Raw genomic sequence first — 22,238 nt, forward strand, 5'->3', positions numbered from 1 at the left:
TTTCTTTCTTTAGAAAATTATTTATGCATTTATTATCATTGCAAGATAATTTATTTATTGAGAAATAAATTTTCCACCGAAAATTTCGAAACGAAGCACCGCTCCAGACCACCCTGTACAAATAAGTTTTCGCCTAGAATGAGAAATGTCTATCGCCATAGAATTTTTCTGATCCAGTTGAGCATTGATCGCGTCTATCAAGTGATTATAGATGAAGAGGATGATGAAGATGGGAGGACGAAGAGTGCGGGTGTTGCCGCGGTGGTTAAAAGGTGCACACGCGATTGGAGGGGAACAATATGGTGCACGGTGCCGTTGAAGTTTCGTTAAAGCAGCCATATTTGTAGAACGAGGAAGCGAGAGAGACAAAGAGAGAGAGAGAGAGAGAGAGAGAGAGGGAGAGAGAGAGGGAGAGAGAGAGGGAGAGAGCGGATAAACCCCTCCTACCTTATCGTCGAGCACCCTCGGGGGTTGGTAGGAGGATCCGGTGGTGATGACGCTCCGCGTTGGGAGCAACGACGGTGCTGGTGGCGGCGGCGCGTATCCATAACCGTCCTTTGTCTGGATAACACAATTATTACCGGGTTTCATCATACCCCTCGGCCGAAATTAGCCTCAAATGAAGTTACAATTACGGGTCCTCCGTATCCCTGTTCCTCGGCAAACGGAGGGGAATGATACCAACGAAGCCGCAGACTGAGACAGAGTCAACTAGAGACAGAGAGAGAGAGAGAGAGAGAGAGGAAGAGAGAGAGAGAGTAAGATAGAGGTAACGAGAGAGAGTATAAAAGGGAGGGGGGTTGGGGGGGGGGGGATGAAGAGAAGAAACCGGAGGGAAAAAAGACATTCAGAGGTTGAACGTCGATTCGACAAGCAGGACGACGACAACCACAACAATGACGGGAAAGACAACGATGAGGACAACCACGCCGGCCGAGATACGCAATCCAGGTTGCCGTGGAAACGTCAGAGGACAGACAGAACCGCAATGAAACCGGATGGCCGCCTACTCTGCCGGCCTATAATACTCCATCCCCCTTTTGTTCTTGGCCGAGAGCTAGAATACCGAAGTTACTCGGCCAGCACACCGTCAAAATCATACCGTCCCGTCCCGTCCCGTCCCGTCCCGTTCCGTCCCGTCGGGCGACCGTCAGCATCGATTCCGCTGAATATTTCCAAAGGATCCTCCAGAAACTGGAGCGCAGAAATTCCGATTCATTTCCATACGATTGTGTACCGATTCGAATATTCTGTAGCATCTTAGACGAACCGAAACAGGAGCCAGCGAGAGCTATCAGAAGTTATTCTTGTTCCGAGCAATTTTCTACTTGCTTTCTGGTTGTAACAGAAGTGTGCCAGATAGTGTAGCATACCAGAATATACTAGAAGATACCAAAATATCCCGGAATATTCTGGAATATACTGGAATATACCAGACTATACTTAAATATTCCGGAATACCCTAGAATATACTAGAAAATACCAGAATATAGCAGAATATACCAGAATATACCAGAATATACAACAATATATATGAATATACAAGAATACACCAGAATATACTAAAATATACTGGAATATACCAGAATGTACAAGAATATCCCACAATATACTAGACTATACTAAAATATACTGGAATATACCAGAATGTACAAGAATATCCCAGAATATACAAGAATATACTAGAATATACTAGAATATACTAGTATATACTAGAATATACCAGATTATACTAGAATATACTAAAATATACTGGAATATACCAGAATGTACAAGAATATCCCAGAATATACAAGAATATACTTGAATATACTAGAATATACTAGAATATCCCAGAATATACCAGAATATACTAAAATATACTAAAATACTATACTTGATAATTGAATATTTCAGAATATACAAGAATACACCAGAATATACTAGAATATACTGGAATATACCATAGTATACAAGAATATACCACAATATACTAGAATATACAAGAGTATACTTGAATATACCATAGTATACAAGAATATACCAGAATATACTAGAATAACAAGAGTATACTTGAATATACCATAGTATACAAGAATATACCAGAATATACTGGAATATACAAGAGTATACTTGAATATACCATAGTATACAAGAATATACCAGAATATACTAGAATATACAAGAGTATACTTGAATATACCAAAATTTAATAGAATATACGAGAATATCCAAGAATATGCCGAATTTTTAATTTTTGTAGACAAATTTTAGGAAAGTGGAATCACGTTAACTCTAATTTTCAGTGGTAGTAGTCTTTCCGGTTCTGAGATAAATAAAACCAGTTCCAAATTCTGTGGAATTTCACATTCCAGCATTTTTCGAAAATTTTCAGGAGCCACAAATGCACAAATATCAGTCAAGTATAGTATGTCAGTGGCAGTCCACGGTGTTAATTATATTTTGCATAGAGTCCAGTTTCATCGGTGAAAGATTGTGCGCGTATCACCGCGACGCAACAAACGCTGCAACTAACAAGAAGGACGATCCCGCGATGGTTAACGATACTACTAACGAGGGAAAAGACGTGACTTCTATACGGCGCGCGATGACTCGCTGGAATAGGCGTTTAATAGCTCGATGACGCCGGATGATTGACAGTTAATGAACCGACGAATATTCGAAGATTAATCGGCGATCTGCAATAAAGTAATCACACAGAGAGAAGTTTAATCGAATATTATTGTGTAGCGCACAGCTAACGCGATATGCCTAGTAATCGAGCGTGGCACAAAATGGCGACGTCAGCGGCCACGGCTCATACGCCGCCGCAGATTACGCCATACATAATCTCGCAACGGTTGCCATCTGGGATTGCTAAAACTCCTGAACCTTCGACAATCAAAATACCAGCGGACATTATCAGCTAGCATCAACATAGTGATCGCATTAGCTGTCGTAAATTGCGTTGGCGCTCTTTCTAAAAATTGCTAAGTTAATTGCGACGTGGTTTCGACTATTTCGCGGCACACCACGAGAAAAATATTTTTATTAGTTGGAAAACACAATAAAATCACTCTGTGTGTGTGGATCAGAGCTCCACGACCGTTGTGTTAAATGACAACAAACCTGACCTTTGTTTAACCCTTGGCACTCGAATGGCGACTGTCACCAAAAATTGCTGTATCAGTATTCAAAATATTTTTACATTATTATTATTTTCATTAGTTTCATTAGTATTATATACAGCATTATTACATTTTACATTATTATTAATCACATTATTAAGTTTGTTTTGGAAATTAGTAAATTTCGAGTGAAAATAGCTCCGAGTGCAAAGGGTTAAAAACGAAAATTCAGTGAAGACCGAGAACCGAACGATTCGAGTGGACGTCCCGGGAAAAGTTCGAAGGATCGATAGATCCACGGGAGGATCGGTGCTGGCATAAATCTGTTCGTTTCGGGACGCATAATGGTTAGTAGATAGCCTACTCTCGACTCGATCCGAGGGGTGGTAGGTGTCGGCAAAGGCGATATATTATAAATCGCGTGTTACATTGTGCTTAGAGGATCCTCGGTGACTGTTGACTCGCCGGTATCATTGTTCGGAGGGCATCTTTTGTTGTTGGTTCGCCGAGAATCGCAAACAAACACACGCATACACGCGCGCACAGACTGCGAACGGTGCACGTGAACAGTACACTCGCAGGCAACGCGTTATGCTAGCGGCTTCGTCGCAGTTAATATAGTTGTGTGTACGAAGCAGGCAGCTGCTGTTTGACAATGCGAACTACGTCCCCGGATATAATAATGTACTCGTCTCTGGCACTCGAGAGCGAGGAGAAAGAGCGAGAGAGAGAGAGAGAGAGAGAGAGAGAGAGAGAGAGAGAGAGAGAGATCAGAGTGGGGACACTTCATCAAAACGTCTAGGATGCGGTCCTGGGGTGTGATACCGTGATGCTCTGCTTTAATACAACTTCTACCTGGCTTCCTAGGGCGCATTAGACACACCCTCTGTGCCGGGGAAAGCTTTGACACGATGTTCTCCTGCTCTGCGGCCCGACAAACCTAACGAAATAATCCTACAACTGTTATTCCTCTATTTAGGCTGGTTCGCCGTTGCACAGTCGACTGGAAATCCGTTTTTCGTGGGGCCGAAATCGAAATTTTGCACATTTTATATAAAATTTGTACATAACCCCCTCCGAACCTTCAAAATATCGGCCATTTTATTTTTGCAAGTGTTCTGCCATTGTAAGCGACCCCACTCCAAAAATTCAGGAACTCTAAGTGAAACCGAGAACTGATTACAGTGATTTCTCCATATATGTTGCCAAGGCCTCGATGATAAACGTCGCGGAGTTATCCCCACTACCATGGGGTACACCTCGTGAGGGGCCACAAAGGTCGAGAGACCTCGGTAAATATAACACGACTCGGGTATATCTCCTGGACGATATTTGTCACTGGCAAGACCCGTGTTGTTGACATATATCGAGAATTCTCTGTATTGAGCATGAAATAACAGGTTCGAATTGAATTAACTCCTAAGCACTATATTTCATCCGTGTACAAATGTTTGCACCGATTTAACACTAATGCAAGCGTTAACAGTGTCTGGTGAATATTGCCTTGTAAAAATGGCAACCATAAATTTATCGAGATTGTCCGTAATTTTCAATACAATAAATGCTCGAACAAGGACATTTATTCCCGTATTTTCCATAAATGAATGTTTATAGCTTCAATAATTCTAAAATATAAAATCGATCATTCTGACCGTGGTAGGTTTAGTGTTACACTTTCGATTTATGGCAAAAATGGGTGGACGTAGTCTAAAACAGTGAAAACATTAAAGCAATTTAGGAACACCCTCACTTTCAATTTATTACAATTGTTGAAGATGAAACGAGATTTATATATGATCCTTGTAATCGAAGAAAAGTTTCATTTTGCAAAAATCTCCTCAGTCTGATAATTGACTTTACAATATGATATTCGTAAAATAATTTTGGCCACGCAAAAGATAGGTTTGCAGCCCCCGTGTGCGCTCGCTGAAAAGTGCGTTCGACTGTTCGGAATTGGTTGGCCCAGCGGTCCAGTTGACGCAGGATGTTTTTAATTGATGATTAGCCCGCCGGGCGAGGATTTACGGCAGGAAAATAATTAATCCCAACGCGAAAGACAACGCGGGGGCAATGGTAACGGTCGGCGTTTCCTCGGGAGCAGCTTTTGTTCAAGAATCACACCGTGCTATAGCGAGAAGCGGCAAGTACAGCACGCTCGGGGTATATTACAGCTTCTCTCGAGAGGTGGTGGAATATCAGGATACACCTTTTCCAGCCATTGTGTGGCTCTGAAGGGCGTACAATGGCCGTGGAGCGAGTCCCGTATTGTGTCTACAGCTCGACAGAATAGTTCTGCGAGTCTCTCTCTCTCTCTCTCTCTCTCTCTCTCTCTCTCTCTCTCTCCCTCGCGCCCTCTTTCTCTTTCCCCTTCCCTCTTCTCCGCCGGTATTCGCAGGTTCGCCTCTCTCTTTTCTTGACTTTGGGTTCAAGAGAAAAGGGAGCACCGACTCACTGCTACACGCTCGCAGCATCTGCCCCCGAGAATGGTAAATCCTGGAAAGCCACCTGAAAATCCCCCCGCAATCCTCCTCGGGACGTATAATGGGACGTAATAACTTTAAAGTCCGCGTTAGCACCGCGAATGAGCCGGATTAACGTGATCAGACCGCGATCGAGCGCGCTACCTACAGTACGATCCTGGACCGGTGAGGGGTTGCTCCGGGACACCCTATCGCATCAGATGTATATTCTATGATTTTTTAAACCGTATCCCCCCACTTTGAAAAATCTAAAGAAATTATATGCTAACTAAAACTGTAAAAATGTAAACTCAATACACTGAATTCTCGATATTTGTCAACAACACGGGTCTTGCCAGCGACATATATCGCCCAGGAGACATATCCGAGCTGTGTTATATACCGGAGATAATTCCGCGACGTTTATCAACCAGGTCTCGGCGACATATACACCGAAATCACTGTATCTCGGAACTTCTGCAAGAAATCGGCATTTCAAAACTTCTTTTATTTCCTAAAATTCGATTTCGAAGCTAAAAATTCTGAAAAAATTCATGGATGTGCATTGTAACAGCTAAAATATGCCTGATTTTTTTCAGAATTTTTAATCGAAGAGGGTAGGAGAAATTCCGGAAAAACCAGATTTTCCTCCTTACCCCGTTACTACCCCCCATGTCGGCGAACAGGGTTGAAAATTGGCACACAGTATTTTCCTCGGATAAGCTATCGAATGGCAAATTCAATTTGGCTATGGGGGCAGTTTCCTCATCCTGCTACACCCTTTCTGTACACCAATTGTCTTAGAATCGAACTTTCCCTTCTGAGGAGCTCGAAAAATTAGGGTTGCCGATTTTCTGTAATCGTGACACCGAAGCGTACAGCAATAAGCGTCATTTCACCGGGAGCGTGTCATTGGAGCCCGAGTACAATCGTGATTTGCCGACAAGCAGCTCCCCCCGAAAGACAAGAACTACGACGCGATTGGGATCTCGGTATAATATCTGAGAAGACGTAGGAAAAAAGTGGGGGGGGGGGGGAACAAGACGGGCGCTTAATCCGCGGAAATTAGCCCGGATCCAGGGTAGAAAATTTAAGTCGGCGTCACCATCCCCTACGCTGAACTGTCAGAGGGTGGCCGAAGCCGGGAGGAGTAGTCTACCGGGCGAAATGCGATAAAGTTGGCGTAGAGGTAATTTGAGTATAAAGTTTTATTCGCAATAATTTAGCCTCGCGTTGGAACGGGGGAGTGTAAGAGCGTGATGGTGGGGGGGGGGAGGGAAGAGCAAGAGAGAGAGAGAGAGAGAGAGAGGGAGAGGGAGAAGGTGCTCGGCCCTCCCGGGAAGCGTGCAGGAGCGCAGGTCATATATTTGATGGGATACTTGGCATAAAGTCGCGCATAAAAGTAATGCCAACATTAAAGTTTGTGGTTCCAGAGCCGTGGCACGAACCCACCCCCTCTCTCCCTCTCTCTCTCTCTCTCTCTCTCTCTCTCTTTCTCTCTCCGGCGACTATTCTGCCCGTACACTGTGAACGTCTTCTGCTATTCTGCTGCTCGACGCCGCGATGGCCCGGAGAGGCAACGAGACTCGAGGAGTGTCTTCAAGTATCGACCTGAGATGTTCGATGGTCGTTCATGCCTCGGCGTCGCGCTGAACGTCGCGACCTCGGTGACGAAGATCATCGTAATGAAATGACTGTTACAATTGCACGGTAAGCTGCTGATCCGCGCCCGCGAAGGTGCGCACGACAATCGTTGAATATTCACAGGTTCAGCTTACACGGGAAATTCATTTCGCAACGGAGCCGACTGGGCAAGCCCGGGGAATTTGTGGAGCGTGAATCGAATCGCATTCGGAACGGACGGAACGTGAAAGAATGTTGCATTCATTCGGATTAATTATTGTTTTATGAGCGACATTTGCGCGCTCGGAAGGACGCCGGCGGAAGGTCGACTTCGCCGGCCGGATTGGTGGCACTTCAGGGTAGATAGTCGAGCAGTTTAGTTCAGGAGTGGCCGTTGGGGAACGATCTGATGGCGCCAGGGGAGGCATAGCTTCTTCCCACGTGGCACCCTCGACACGCTCTACCCTCATAATTCTGCCCAGCCATCCTCCGGGCGCCACCTCTGGCTTCTCCGAGGCGTTGCAACCGTGAGAGCGACACGGCAAACCCGAAGGAGAGACCTGCGGGAGAAAGAGAAGCCGAAGGAGGATTCTCCTCTTTCACCCCCGCGAAGGATTGGCGAGGATCCGAGCCCATCCCCCTCGTGAATGGAAACCGCCATGTGATTTTCCAGCAGCGACAGTTTCACCCTCTTTCTGTTCCACGAGCGGCCGCGAACCCGCAATAAAATCCACCGTTGCTCGGAACTCCAGGATCATGTTTAAAAAGCAGTCGAACAAAATTCCCTAACTGGGACCGCTGAGACGTCTTCGAGACTTGTGGTCAGAGATTATTAATTACTAGAAACCTTCTGTGTCTTATAGCTTCTTATTCGGTTTATTCTCTCTGGTTGTTTCTTTGATAGGTCTCTGATAGTTCTGTTTAGTGGTTTCGAGCATTCTCGAGTAATTTTCGAAAGTCGCTGTTTTCACCGTCTCCTTGTTGATTTGTCATGTGAACAGTTTAATTCGTAGCCGTTCTTTCTTGGATTTGGACGATTTTAATCGTAGCCCTTTTTCTCGAATTTGTGCAATTTTATTCCTGGCCCTTTCTTGGTAAATTTTCTGCAATTTTATTCGCGGTCCTCGATACATTTTGTGCGATTTAATTCGTAGCCTTTTCACCTCAAATTTTGTGCAATTTTATTCGTAGCCCTTCCTTTTCCAATTTGTGTACAATTTAATTCGCACCCATTTCCTTTTGAATTTCGTGCACTTTAATTCGTAGCCCTCATCGAATTTTGTACAATTTCATTCGTACCCCATTTTCGTTAAATTTCGTGCAATTTAACTCACGGCCCTTTCTTCTCGAATTTTGTGCAATTTCATTCGTAACTCTTTCTTTTCGAATTTGTGTACAATTTAATTCGCAGCCCTTTGTTCTTCAATTTATGTAATTTACTTCACAGCCCTTCTTCCTGAATTTTGTGCAATTTTATTAGTAGCCCTTTTTCTTGAATTTTGTACAATTTAAATCGCAGCCGTTTTTCTTGAATTTTGTGCAATTTGATTCGTAGCCCCTTCTTCTTGAATTTTGTACAATTTAATTCGTAGCCCTTCCTGGTTAAATTTTGTGCAATTTATTTTGCAACCCTTTTTTCGAATTTGTGCAATTTATTTAGAAGCCCTTTCTTCTCGAATTTTATGCAATTTAATTCGTAGCCCTGTCTTGTTCAACTTTTTGCGATTTAATTCGCGGCCCTTGTCAAATGTTGCACTTTACATTTGTAGCCCTTTCTTGTTAAATTTCGTGCAGTGTAATTCGTAGCCCTCGTCGAATTTTGTCTAACTTCATTCGTAGCCCTTTCTCGTTAAATTTCGTGCAATTGTATTCGTAGCCCTTTCTCCCCGGATTTAGCCCTTCCTTCTCGAATCTTGTGCAACTTAATTCTTACCACCTTCTTTTCTTGTTAATTTTTATGCAATGTAATTCGCAGCCCTTGTGGAATTTGCACAATATAATTCCTACACCTTTCTTCTCGTATTTATGGATCACTTTTCCAGCATTGAGTGTAAACGTGCGGGCAGTAAGAGGTAATTTTTTTTCGAATATGGTTCGTAGAAATGGCCGTACAAGCCCGGCGAAGTGAAATAGAGTGTGTCCGGTATAAATTTCGCGGGGTTGCATAAATCATGCAACGCGTTGCGCCGAATCGGCTAACGGTCGGTTAATACTTATAAATGCATCGATAACGAACAAGCACATCGAACGCGATGCTAATTAGAAGAGGAGGTACGAGAGGCTCTGCTCGCGACGCGCGACCGTCTTCAACGAAATGCTCCCGTTTGTTCGAATACGCGCCGTATGGCAACGGTTCACACCATCTGTACGCTGATAAAATCTGCACCTGTTGTACGGACACTCTCCGCACGTTGCACTTATTAGACCTGCTGATCGTGCTCATTATGCTCGACCCGTTACATTCTGCAAAATTTCGCGGAAACCATGCCTAACCTAATTTCCAACATCCCGGCTCGGTTTTTGGCGAAAACTGCAATTCTTCTTCGCCCTATTATTATTAAAAAATCGTTTTATTCGTCAATCATTTAACTCGCCAAAAAGATACGGCAAAGATTCAATCTAGTCAATTGTTTATTTATTTTACGTCGATTTATTTTACGGTTTCAGTAATGAGAACCGTTTCATTTAAAATATATATTTATTGTATGCCTATATGTTCTTCAATAGCTGTACATTACCAGCGCCAAAATAGAATTTTGTTTCAGTTTAAAGGAAATTAATAACATAAATATTTGTTAGACTCTCTTCAGAATCATTATCACGAGTACGACTCGATATTGCAGGGCAAGGGTTTAACATTTATTTTTTCAATCGTAAAACTGTGACTGCGAATGGTTTATAAAACACTGAAAAACGGGGAAACAGGTTTAAAATCGATCCAAATTTCCGAAAATATAATCGAGCCAAGTGTTTGCGCAAGGGGTAGTTATTTGGCTAATTATTCCGGTATTTTCGATTTGCTGCTAATCAGCGTTGCGGAGGAGCAAGAGGTCCGAGATGGCCGGGCAGAACAACGATTTAGGATCCCCGGGTATCCACCCACCCCAGAGCCCTGACCCTGATAAGGATCGTTGCTAATTGTTGCGAATTGGCGAAGGTGGCGAACGAGCCAGGGAGATTGGGCAACAGGTGTCATCTGATTGATCGCCGTAGCTCACACCCCCACGATTACCTAGCCCGCAAACACATCCACGACAGAAACGAAGGACTTAATGTCGATCCGTTACGCGCCGGCTCGTCCCGATGAGAAATCACTCCCCCATTGCACGTGTACGTAGGTGGAGCTCGCCGAAGAGTTACCACTGGGACCACTAAATCCAGAAAAACGGCAAACATACCGCAACATATTCCCACCGATCCTCCATTTTCAACTCATCAAACAGGAAAAACAAATTCATCAATTGCCCCGAACCTGTATGCATTTGTTTCACATTTATTTATTTATTTCTCTGTCTATTAACACGTCGACTGCCGTGTCACCCATATGTGGGTCGCGGAATTATTTGTCCAGGTTTTAAAATCCTGTAATTGTTTAATTGCAAGAGCCACAAATTCCTTCGCAAACAATTTATCGCGTTAGAATTGGCCCGAATGAAGCACCGCATATTGAACCTAACCTCTTTTCATTTTAAAGATCGTCCACCCCAGAGCCCAATGAGACAAATAGAGATTTTTAAAATAAAATTACACTCAAGTAGCGCCAAACATACTTTTGCACAGTTATCAATTTATCGCGTCAGAATTGGCCCCGATGAAAGACCACATATTGAACCTAACCTCTTTTCATTTTAAAGACCGCCCACCACAGAAAACCAATAAGAGTTTAAGAGACCAAACCAATAAGAGAAATAAAAAATTGCTAAAATAAATTTACAATTAAGTAGAGCCAAAAATTCCTTGGCACAGTTAACAATTTATCGCGTTAGAATTGGCCCGGACGAAGGACCGAATATTGAACATAACCTCTTTTCATTTTAAAGATCGTCCACCTCAGAGCCCAATGAGACAAATAAAGATTCTTAAAATAAAATTACAATTAAGCACAGCCACAAATTCTTTTGCACAGTTAACAATTTATCGCGTTAGAAATGGCCCGGATGAACGAATCGCATATTAAACCTAACCTCTTTTCATTTTAAAGACCGCCCACCACAGAACCCAATAAAATAAATCAAAAATTCCTAAAATAAAATTACAATTAAGTAGAGCCACAAATTCTTTTGCACAGTTAACAATTTATCGCGTTAGAAATGGCCCAGATGAACGAATCGCATATTAAACCTAACCTCTTTTCATTTTAAAGACCGCCCACCACAGAACCCAATAAAATAAATCAAAAATTCCTAAAATAAAATTACAATTAAGTAGAGCCGAAAATTCTTTTGCACAGTTAACAATTTATCGCGTTAGAAATGGCCCAGATGAACGAATCGCATATTAAACCTAACCTCTTTTCATTTTAAAGACCGTCCACCACAGAACCCAATAAAATAAATCAAAAATTCCTAAAATAAAATTACAATTAAGTAGAGCCGAAAATTCTTTTGCACAGTTAACAATTTATCGCGTTAGAAATGGCCCAGATGAACGAATCGCATATTAAACCTAACCTCTTTTCATTTTAAAGACCGCCCACCACAGAACCCAATAAAATAAATCAAAAATTCCTAAAATAAAATTACAATTAAGTAGAGCCGAAAATTCTTTTGCACAGTAAACAATTTATCGCGTTAGAATTGGCCCAGATGAACGAATCGCATATTAAACCTAACCTCTTTTCATTTTAAAGACCGCCCACCACAGAACCCAATAAAATAAATCAAAAATTCCTAAAATAAAATTACAATTAAGTAGAGCCGAAAATTCTTTTGCACAGTTAACAATTTATCGCGTTAGAAATGGCCCAGATGAACGAATCGCATATTAAACCTAACCTCTTTTCATTTTAAAGACCGCCCACCACAGAACCCAATAAAATAAATCAAAAATTCCTAAAATAAAATTACAATTAAGTAGAGCCGAAAATTCTTTTGCACAGTTAACAATTTATCGCGTTAGAAATGGCCCAGATGAACGAATCGCATATTAAACCTAACCTCTTTTCATTTTAAAGACCGTCCACCACAGAACCCAATAAAATAAATCAAAAATTCCTAAAATAAAATTACAATTAAGTAGAGCCGAAAATTCTTTTGCACAGTAAACAATTTATCGCGTTAGAATTGGCCCGGATGAAGTTTCGCATATTGAACCTGTGATGCGAGAAAGTTTCGTCGAAGCGTCGGCGCTGGAGGACTTCCGGTGCAACCCGGAAGGGTCCCCAGCATCTTCCGCGACTTCAACGGATCCTACCTCCTGCGAGATTAACAACGGCACAGTGAACATTCGCCGGGATAATTGATACCGACGTCCAGCCGGCTGACCATTGAAACCGCACGCACAATATATCATGGATAATAAGCATAGTCGGTGCACGATGTGCCGGATGGCGGCTTAAAGGGTGAAGGGAGATGGACTTGCGGAACTTCGTTATAGCTGCTTGATGTCCGCGGACTACTCCTTGATGTGATTATGATACGCGACCGTTCCGCAAAGTCACGTTAGGCTATTCTATATCGGAGGCGGGGAGGCCTGTGTCCCGTAACAATGGCGAGAGAGGGGGAGAGAGAGAGAGAGAAAGAGAGAGAGAGATCCTCTATATACACTGTACAACACTATACACAGCGAGCACTCGCGAAGAGTGCTGATGCGTACTCGAGTGCGTGGCCACTACAGTAAGTGCACTGCCCATAGGAGAATGATTCGGCGCGAACTGACCCGCGTAATCGTAATTAATCATCCCGTAACCCCTGACTCGAGCACCGAAGTCTAATCATTCCAGAACAGGTTCGGAATTGACTACGACACGAAAAACTGCCGGCTTGCCATTTCTACTCGGCAGTTCAATCGAAATCCAAGCGATCTTCTCTGTGATCCTTGAAACTTTGTACTCGATCATCCTGAGGTGTGCAGAGTCGTCCTCGTATGCTGCGGTGTGTTGGTCCGCAAAATGATTCCTGTGTTATCGTTTAATTTGAGGAGTTGGTTGCTAAGCAACGGTGAAGACGGAGAACCTGACTTTAAAATGATTCCATTTTGTAGATAATCATGATGTAATATTTTCTTTTAGTTCGGGCCACATTTATACTAATTAACGAACAATTATCCTTGTTTTCCGATCAGTAGAAAGACCGGAATCGTGGCGACCGTCGGGCCATATTTTTCTGAATATGCTCTATATAAAAATGTATAACTCACGCAAATTTGATTATTTTTACTTGAAACAAATCACAAGGTTACTCCAAATGCTAATGCATATGTGTGCAAACTCCTAATTTAAGAGCTTCAATAGTACTCCGGAAAAAAATTCCGCAAAATTGGCAAATTTGACACTGAATAGAACATGCTCTATCAAAATGTGTATATATATAACTCATGTAATCTTTATTACTCACACTTATAAAAAATCACGAATACGCCTGAAATACCCATAAACGTCAGTGCAAAATCGCAGTGCAAAAGGTTCGATAGTTCCCTCGCAAAAAATTCCCAAAACTCAGCAAACTTGGCACCCAAACCCACTGAATACCGCTGGAAAACAGGCTCTACAAAAATATATATAACTCGCGCAAATTTGAATATTTTTACTTGAAACAAAATCACACTTACACTCCAAATGCTAATGAATACGTGTGCAAAATCCTAATTTAAGAGCTTCAATAGTTCCCTCGAAAAAAATTCCCAAAACTTCGCAAATTTGGCACTCAAACCCACGGAGCACCGCTTGAAAGCGTGCTCCATAGAAACGTATATAACTCGCTCAAATTTGAAAATTTTGACCCGAAAAAAATCACACGCGTGCTTCAGATACCGGTAAACACGTGTGCAAAATTTCAAAACAAAAAGTTCGACGATTTCCCTGGAAGAAATTCCCGAAGTGTGGCGCGGAAACGTCCTCGAAAATAAGAATGCCCCGTTAAGTGGGAGCGAACCGTGAGCCGCGTTTGGTCGTTTTTCCGATGACCGGTAACTGTATGCAGTGTCCTGGGCCATTGTTCGCAGGATCGTGAGGAACAAAGCGGCGGAGAAGGCGAAGCACGCGCATCAGCAACAGCAGGCGCAGCAGCAGCAAGGTCAGCAACAAGGTCAGCCAGGATCAGGCGGTTCCGTGTCGGTGATAGCCCATGCACCTGCAACGGCGGCGGGTCATCCTGCAGCGACCGCTCCCAACGCTTACAGCATCAGCGGCATCCTGGGAATCCCTGCCCACCATCAGGACCCGAACGGCAACAGCATCAAGAGAAAACGCACCGACGACGGTGAGTCATTGAAAATCCTCCGGTGTCGATGATCCTCCGATAAAACGTGTACACTCTCTTCCGCCGTAGGCACCGACGATGACTCTCTTCGCGATCAGAAAACGTCACCGCGAAAACGGACACGGTCTTTTAGCTAGGAAACGAGAGAACCGTGTTCGCATCGACACGATAGTGGAGGGGGCTAGAAAAAAAAAAAAAAGAAAAACCGCCGTAGCTCGCGCTTATATAAACCCGAAGATCGGATCGGATCGCAATGCATCGCGGCTACATTTCACTTACAATAGTTAGCGCGCGGCGTTATATAAAGTGAGGCAAGAAACAAGATATCACTTGTTGGATCGGGCCCGGTCACAGCCGAGTAATCGGCACGAGTTTCGCCGAGCAGCCCGGAGAGGATAACAATGGAAGAGTTGAACCGTTTTGCCGACGGAAACCGGGCCGACGATGCTCTCGTCCTGCTGAATTTCTAAGATCTCATTGTCCCGGGATTTTCGTCTTATTTAACGGGAGACAAAAGGGCCGCGATGATCGCCTACCCCCCACCCTCGGTCTCTTTCTCTACCGTGCAAAGATACGACCCATCGATCCCCAAACAATGCTGTTTATTTCAATCGGTGGTTAGCTTATCGCTATTATTCCCGGGGTAAACAGTTTCTAATCTGATCGAAAGGACGCCCGTACGATCATCTTATTTGCCAGCGATCGAGCCGCCTCGAGTTCTCCCTCTACTCTCGATCCGACCAAGATTAGCCACACGCACGGGCAAGGTTATCAGTCAAATGTCGGGCAGCACGTGCCGCGATTCATTCTCCTGTCGTTGCGTGAATAACGCGGCCCGAAATATTCCCGACACGTGCCGCGTACACGTGACTGCGACCGCCGCGAGCCCGAAGCGACCGAGGCTCTAGATTTTCTGCAGCGCGAACCTGACGCGATCGGCTATTAATTTTTCGAGGTGCGAACGGGTCGCGAGGGCTGCTTCTGCGACCCGACCGTGGCCAATTCACTTTGCTTTTGTTCTTCCGTGAACCCACGACCCGTGGCTAACCCGGGACTCGAATCGTTCTTTTGCGTCTAGGGGAGAATAGTCTAGTTTGCCATCTAGGTTCTAGCATCGGCATATTTTGAGAGAGAAAGAGAGATACAGCGATTTCTCTATATATGTCGCCAAGGCCTCGATGATAAATGTCGCGGAATTATCCCCACTACCCTGTGAGGAACCACGAAGCTCGAGAGACCTCGGTAAACATAACACGGCTCGGGTTACGTCTCCTACACGATACACGACGCTGACAGGACCCGTGTTGTTGACATATATCGAGAATTCACTGTACTTGCAGATATTGATGGTCTCGATTCTTTAATAATAGGTTTACGGAGCAGTAGGAGTGGCCGGGTTGGATTGTTTTGTAAAAATATCAAGAATATATTCAGCCAGCTTTTTGTCATAATATATGTCCCAAGAAATGAATGTGTTAAATAATTTTATAATAATTGTAAATTAAAGAATATAGCACCCGTCATTTTCCCGTAAATCTAGTGTTGAGAATTCTGCCCGAGCCTGGTCCAGCTACAGTGAGGGCTTGATCTAAGCCCAATCCTCGAATTTTGTGACATAGATCGTGTAGGGTTACCGTTTTCTTGTGACCGAACGCAGAAAAGGACGTATAACCGCGGACTGAGGCAGCTCGAGCTTCTGGGCACCTCGCGGGTATAGTGGAGGGGATAGGCGACTAGAATCGTGTAGCTCCGTTCGGCTTAGATCAAGACTGTACTGTACAATTCTTTCTCGCGTTATGCAGTCGTACCTTAAACCCGACCTCTGCCACTCCAAAAATAAATTTCTCCTATTTTGCGCCAGTAGTAATATCCAAAAGAAACTGGAGTGATCAGAGAAAGATAGTGATCAGCAACAAGACTGCTCCTGGAAAAAGAATGAGACGCGTGCGCTGAAATACGGTGAATTCTCGATATATGTCAACAACGCGGGTCATGTCAGTGTCATGAATCGGGCAGGAGACATACCCGAGAGCTGTGTAATGTTTACGTTCAGAGCCCAATATTCAGAGAAGTGCTTAATATTCAGTAATCAATATTCTTAGCTCAATATTTAGGGCTCAATGTTCAGGGCTCAATATTCAGGGGTCAATATTCAGAGCCCAATATTCAAAGAAGTGCTTAATATTCAGTAATCAATATTCTTAGCTGAATATTTAGGGCTAAATATTCAGGGCCCAATATTCAGGGCTCAATATTCAGGTCTCAATATTCAGGGCTCAATATTCAGAGCCCAATATTCAGAGAAGTGCTTAATATTCAGTAATCAATATTCTTAGCTCAATATTTAGGGCTCAATATTCAGGGCTCAATATTCAGGGCTCAATATTCAGGTCCCAATATTCAGGGCTCAATATTCAGAGCCCAATATTCAGAGAAGTGCTTAATATTCAGTAATCAATATTCTTAGCTCAGTATTTAGGGCTCAATATTCAGGGCTCAATATTCAGAGCCCAATATTCAGAGAAGTGCTTAATATTTAGTAATCAATATTCTTAGCTCACTATTTAGGGCTCAATATTCAGGGCTCAATATTCAGAGCCCAATATTCAGAGAAGTGCTTAATATTCAGTAATCAATATTCTTAGCTCAATATTTAGGGCTCAATGTTCAGGGCTCAATATTCAGGGGTCAATATTCAGAGCCCAATATTCAAAGAAGTGCTTAATATTCAGTAATCAATATTCTTAGCTGAATATTTAGGGCCAAATATTCAGGGCCCAATATTCAGGGCTCAATATTCAGGTCTCAATATTCAGGGCTCAATATTCAGAGCCCAATATTCAGAGAAGTGCTTAATATTCAGTAATCAATATTCTTAGCTCAATATTCAGAGCTCAATATTCAGGGCTCAATATTCAGGACTCAATATTCAGAGCCCAATATTCAGAGAAGTGCTTAATATTCAGTAATCAATATTCTTAGCTCAATATTTAGGGCTCAATATTCAGGGCTCAATATTCAGAGCCCTATATTCATGGAAGTGCTTAATATTCAGAGAAGTCCTTAATATTGAGTGCTCAATATTCAGAGCTCAATATTCAGGGTTTACTATTCTTCTCGAACTGTGTGGCTCCTCGCGGTGTATACCGCGCGATAGTGGGGAAAATTCCGCGACATTTATCATGTAGGTGTCGGCGACATATATAGAGAAATCACTGTGTGTGGTTTCCTTTTCTGGGAGATTTTTGCTGAGCGGAGTCTAATAGAGTATAATAGAGTCCACCGCAGTAAAGAGTGATTGCTCGTTGAAATTCCAGCCGGTTAAAAGGTGCTCTCGCGGATACATCGATGATCTCCCAGGAGGACACAGGGAGACTAATGTGTCGTTGGGTTCGGTATATAGAAGCTTGCTGTGGTCTGTGAAGTTTATAATCTAATACGCGTACCCTCCGCGGCCGCAAAACACTGAATGCTCTCGCCGCGAACGCGACCACTTTTGCGACCGCATATCGCCGCTCTCATAATCCGATTATATCGAATTACTCGTGTACCATCGGCACCGCTCCACTCGCCACGTACGAATCGATACACCTCTCGACACGAAACGCCGTCCATGGGTCTCCTCTTTGATCGAGGACACGCGAACGATCCACGGAGCACCGGTTTTTGCGAACCTCGCGGGAACCATGCTATTCCAACCACGCGAAATTCGCCCTAACGTACGAGTCGCCATTTATTTTATTTCTTCAATCGCATCGCTGTGCCACATTCTTGACCAACCAAACCTGATATTTTTTGCTTGCCAGACTAATCTTTCATTTCATTTGGCGTTGGACTGTACAGCTTAGTGCAAATTCATATTTTCATAAAGTTTTATGAATGCTAAATTCAAGGAAAATTGCTTTCACTGTTCAAAGGAAATATATTTCATTTAATTTGCCATTGGACTGTGCAGTTTTGTGCAAAATTCGTATTTTCATAAAATTTTGTGGGGAGTTGTAAAATCAGGGAAAAATTCGTTCCATTGTCCTAAGGATTCGTCCACTATTTAGTTTAAATGTATTTAATTTTTTTTTGGTATTGGACTGTGCAACTTTGTGCAAAATTCCTAATTTCATAAAATTTTATGGAGGCTGGAAAAGTCAGGGAAAAATTCCTTCTATCGTCCCAAGGATTCGTGCACTATGCAGTCCACAGGATCCAAATATCATTAATTTTATTTAGCATTAAACTATATAGTTTTGTGCAAATTCGCAATTTCATAAAATTTTATGGAGGCTTGAAAAATCATGGAAAAATTCCTTTCATTGTCCAAAGGATTCGTGCACTGTTCGGTCTACAGGACTTAAACATCTTTCATTTTATTCAGCATTAGACTGTAGAGCTTTTTGAAAATTCCCAATTTCATAAAATTTTCTGAAAGCTTCAAAAATCAGGGACAAGTTCCATTAATTTTCCAAAGGATACAGTACGCAATACTGCTTCGGACCTCGTTGATGTCCGAAGTCTTGGAATTCGGTTTTCGAGATTTTCCCTGGGAATGATCTAAGACACGGAGTGGATCGAAGGATCCCCAGGGCTTATTACGAATTTAGCTCCCGAGGGAAGCATTGCAATCTATCGGGGCTGTTTGTTGTCGCGTTACATCTGCGCGCTTTTGCCCCATGCGGAATCCAAAAGGCCCGGCCGTGTCCCACCCTATATTCGTGTACGGGGTGTAGGGGACGCACGCACACAGGCACACCGGGACCAGATTCACCCCAGAGTCCATTATTACCCGTGTATTGTATTGCTTAACATTGACTCAATTGCTTTCGAATAACGCGGATGCTCGGTTGCCGGCGCGCGTACGCTTTTGCCCTCTCGGGCATCAATCGAATTATTCGATTTACTGCTCTTTTCGGAGGGGGAGAATCGCTGACCTTCCTTCCGCCATAACTCAGCCTCTGTCAAATCTGTCAAGGACCAGTGACTGGTCGCGGAAACTACAAGAATTTGCATTAGACAGCACATAACCCCGAATCGATACACCGATCCCCCTCTTCTAATCGATTTTTCCGATGCTCCATCGATTCATCTTCGTCGTCGCGTTTTAATTACAGAAACATAACCCACCGTGATCGAAATACTTCGATGCGGTCACGTATACAGGGTGTTCAAAAGAAGCCATTCAATATTTACTTGGTATACAGGACACACTGTGCTGAGTAAACAAAGCTGTGGTGAACATAGGTCAAAAGGTCAACCGTTTCGGAGATATGAACATTATTGTTTGCTAGCGGTATGATCAACTTTTACAGTGTTTTCTATATATATGTCGTCAAGGCCTGGACGATAAACGTCGCGGAATTATCCTCACTGCGAGAGGCCTCGGACGCTGAGGAGTGTAAACAATGTCTCTTGACGCTGGCAAGACCCGTGTTGTGACATATATCGAGATGCTTACTTCAGTGTCTATAAACAGCGTTCTGAATGTCATTCAAGTGACAATAGATTTCATCCGGAATCAGTCAGTTGTGTATCGAAGGAAGAGGGCCACATGGAGAATCTTCTGTAAATGTCAAAACGCCAGTAATAAATGAATCGTGATGTTAGTAAACAAACATGTTTGTATCTCAGAAACGGTTGACCTTTCGACCTATGTCTACTAAGGCTTTTTTACTCAGTACAGTGTGTTCTATATAAATATTGAATGGTTTTTTTTAACACCACGTATGTTATGACAAAAATTACTAGATCAAAAATACAAAATTAACATTGGAAAGAATTCAAGGACACTGTTGCCCCAAAAGGGAAAACACACCTTTGTTTATTTTCAGCTCACACAATCAACTTGGACAATTTCTACACAAATTTGACTAATTATTAAATTAATTTTGTGCGTGCCGTGATTTTTTATTCTACCGTGTAGTATATTTGGAGGACCTGTAACTTTATTTTACAAGTTACATATCATTTGACAAGACAGTTACCGGGACTATTGAAATAAATGCGAACGATCCGGCATTAGGCGACACTTAACGCAATCGACGGTCCACCCGGCCAGTTTTCCGTGACGCGTCTCGATCGTCGCTTGTCGATCACAGATCCCACGGGGATCCCGGATGATCGAGATATTTCGAGTGCGCGGGAATTATATCGGGTCGCCGGTAATTCCGATTCTCAGCTATTAAACGAACTCCGGTGTCCTAAACTCTAATGAAATCTGCGCGTTACACGAGAGCCAGCCATCGCCCGGCTAGGTTAGCTACCAGAGAGCACGATTAACTCGGCCGATCGAATCGTAAAATTCAAGCAAGTTCATGGAAGCGGGTACACCGGTGCTACCGTGTTTGAAACAGCGAGGAGGGGTCGGGGGCGAGGGGAGGGGGTCGGTGGTGCAGAGGGGGATGGACAGAGGGGGTTTATAGCGGTCCAGGAACAAACCCTGCCGGTCGAATGGTGCCGGGACCGTCGGCCGGCTGGACAATCACAACTGGACAGGGAGGTTTAACGAGCCCTATGCTAGGTACTCCACCCATCTACCCTCGGATGGTCATTTAATTATTCGAGATACCCGAACGTTGGCCCATCTACCCCCACCCTCGAAAACTCGTTCTCTCCTCCTCCTCCTCCTCCTCTTCTCTTCCGCAACCCCCGTGCTACCCTTCTCTCGAAACGTTGGTCAGTTTCCATCCTTTCCCCTAACCGACCACCCCCGCGAGTAGCCACTAAAAGGGTATAGCGGTGTGGAGCGTCCACCCTCTCCATCCCCCACTCCCCCCCTCCCCCGACATACCGTCACTCGTCCCACATGCTTGTTTCTATATTAAACCGCTGGGATGGCCGAGAGATAATAAAGACATATAATGGAATCGAAATTGTTTCTCTATCTATCAATGCCATACACCGGCGTCTACGGCCGCGGACCCGCGCCACCGTTCAACCCGTCCGGACAGATTCAATTTAGCTTCATCCGGCCACGTTTAATTTGTGTCTTGATTCGTGGTCTAACACGCCGACGTTTGACCATACACGTATGCTACACAGACACCGATAACGCAGATCGCGCTGCGAGATAACACCGGCCCTGTGTTTTCACGTTGGACCCCGTGTCCACGATTATTCCAGGACACGATATTTCAAGAGGACCAAGGCCAGGCTCGATTACGCCACCCTGGGGAGGGCATGAACGTGTGCGAACACGCTAGCAAGAATTTGCGAGATTCGTTCTTTTATTTTGCAAGTCGAAGTTACTAGCGACAGTTGCTCGCCGGTCAGCGAAACGATGTACGGTGACTTCTCCGATATATGTCAACGACACGGGTCTTGACAGCGTCTTGTATCGTCCAGGAGACATTGTTTACACTCCTCGGCGTGCGAGGCCGAGTAATCAGTAAGAGCGCTCTTTTTCTCTTCCTCGAGATTGACGTTGGTCTTATTGGATCTGATCGAAATACGACACTAATTGGCTCAATAGTCACGGCTCAATATTCAAAGCCCAATATTTAGAGAAATACTTAATATTCAGTCCTCAATATTCTGAGCTCAATATTCAAAGTTGAATATTCAGGGCTCAATATTCAGAGATCAATATTCAAAGATCAATATTCAGAGCCCAATATTCAGAGAAGTGTTTAATATTCAGTACT

At 43.5% G+C, this 22,238-nt stretch overlaps 1 protein-coding gene across 5 annotated transcripts in view; it reads left to right on the plus strand.

The window, feature by feature from the left end:
* Positions 1 to 22,238, plus strand: part of Sv (paired box protein shaven) — a 236,216-nt gene that overhangs the window by 205,573 nt on the left and 8,405 nt on the right. For all 5 annotated transcript variants that reach the window (XM_076800067.1, XM_076800068.1, XM_076800070.1 and 2 more), the window contains exon 6: positions 14,351 to 14,607. In XM_076800067.1, coding sequence (XP_076656182.1) covers positions 14,351 to 14,607 — 257 coding nt within the window. The remainder of the gene's footprint in view (positions 1 to 14,350; positions 14,608 to 22,238) is intronic.

Source organism: Halictus rubicundus, chromosome 14, assembly GCF_050948215.1.
Source record: "Halictus rubicundus isolate RS-2024b chromosome 14, iyHalRubi1_principal, whole genome shotgun sequence".
Lineage (NCBI taxonomy): Eukaryota > Metazoa > Arthropoda > Insecta > Hymenoptera > Halictidae > Halictus > Halictus rubicundus.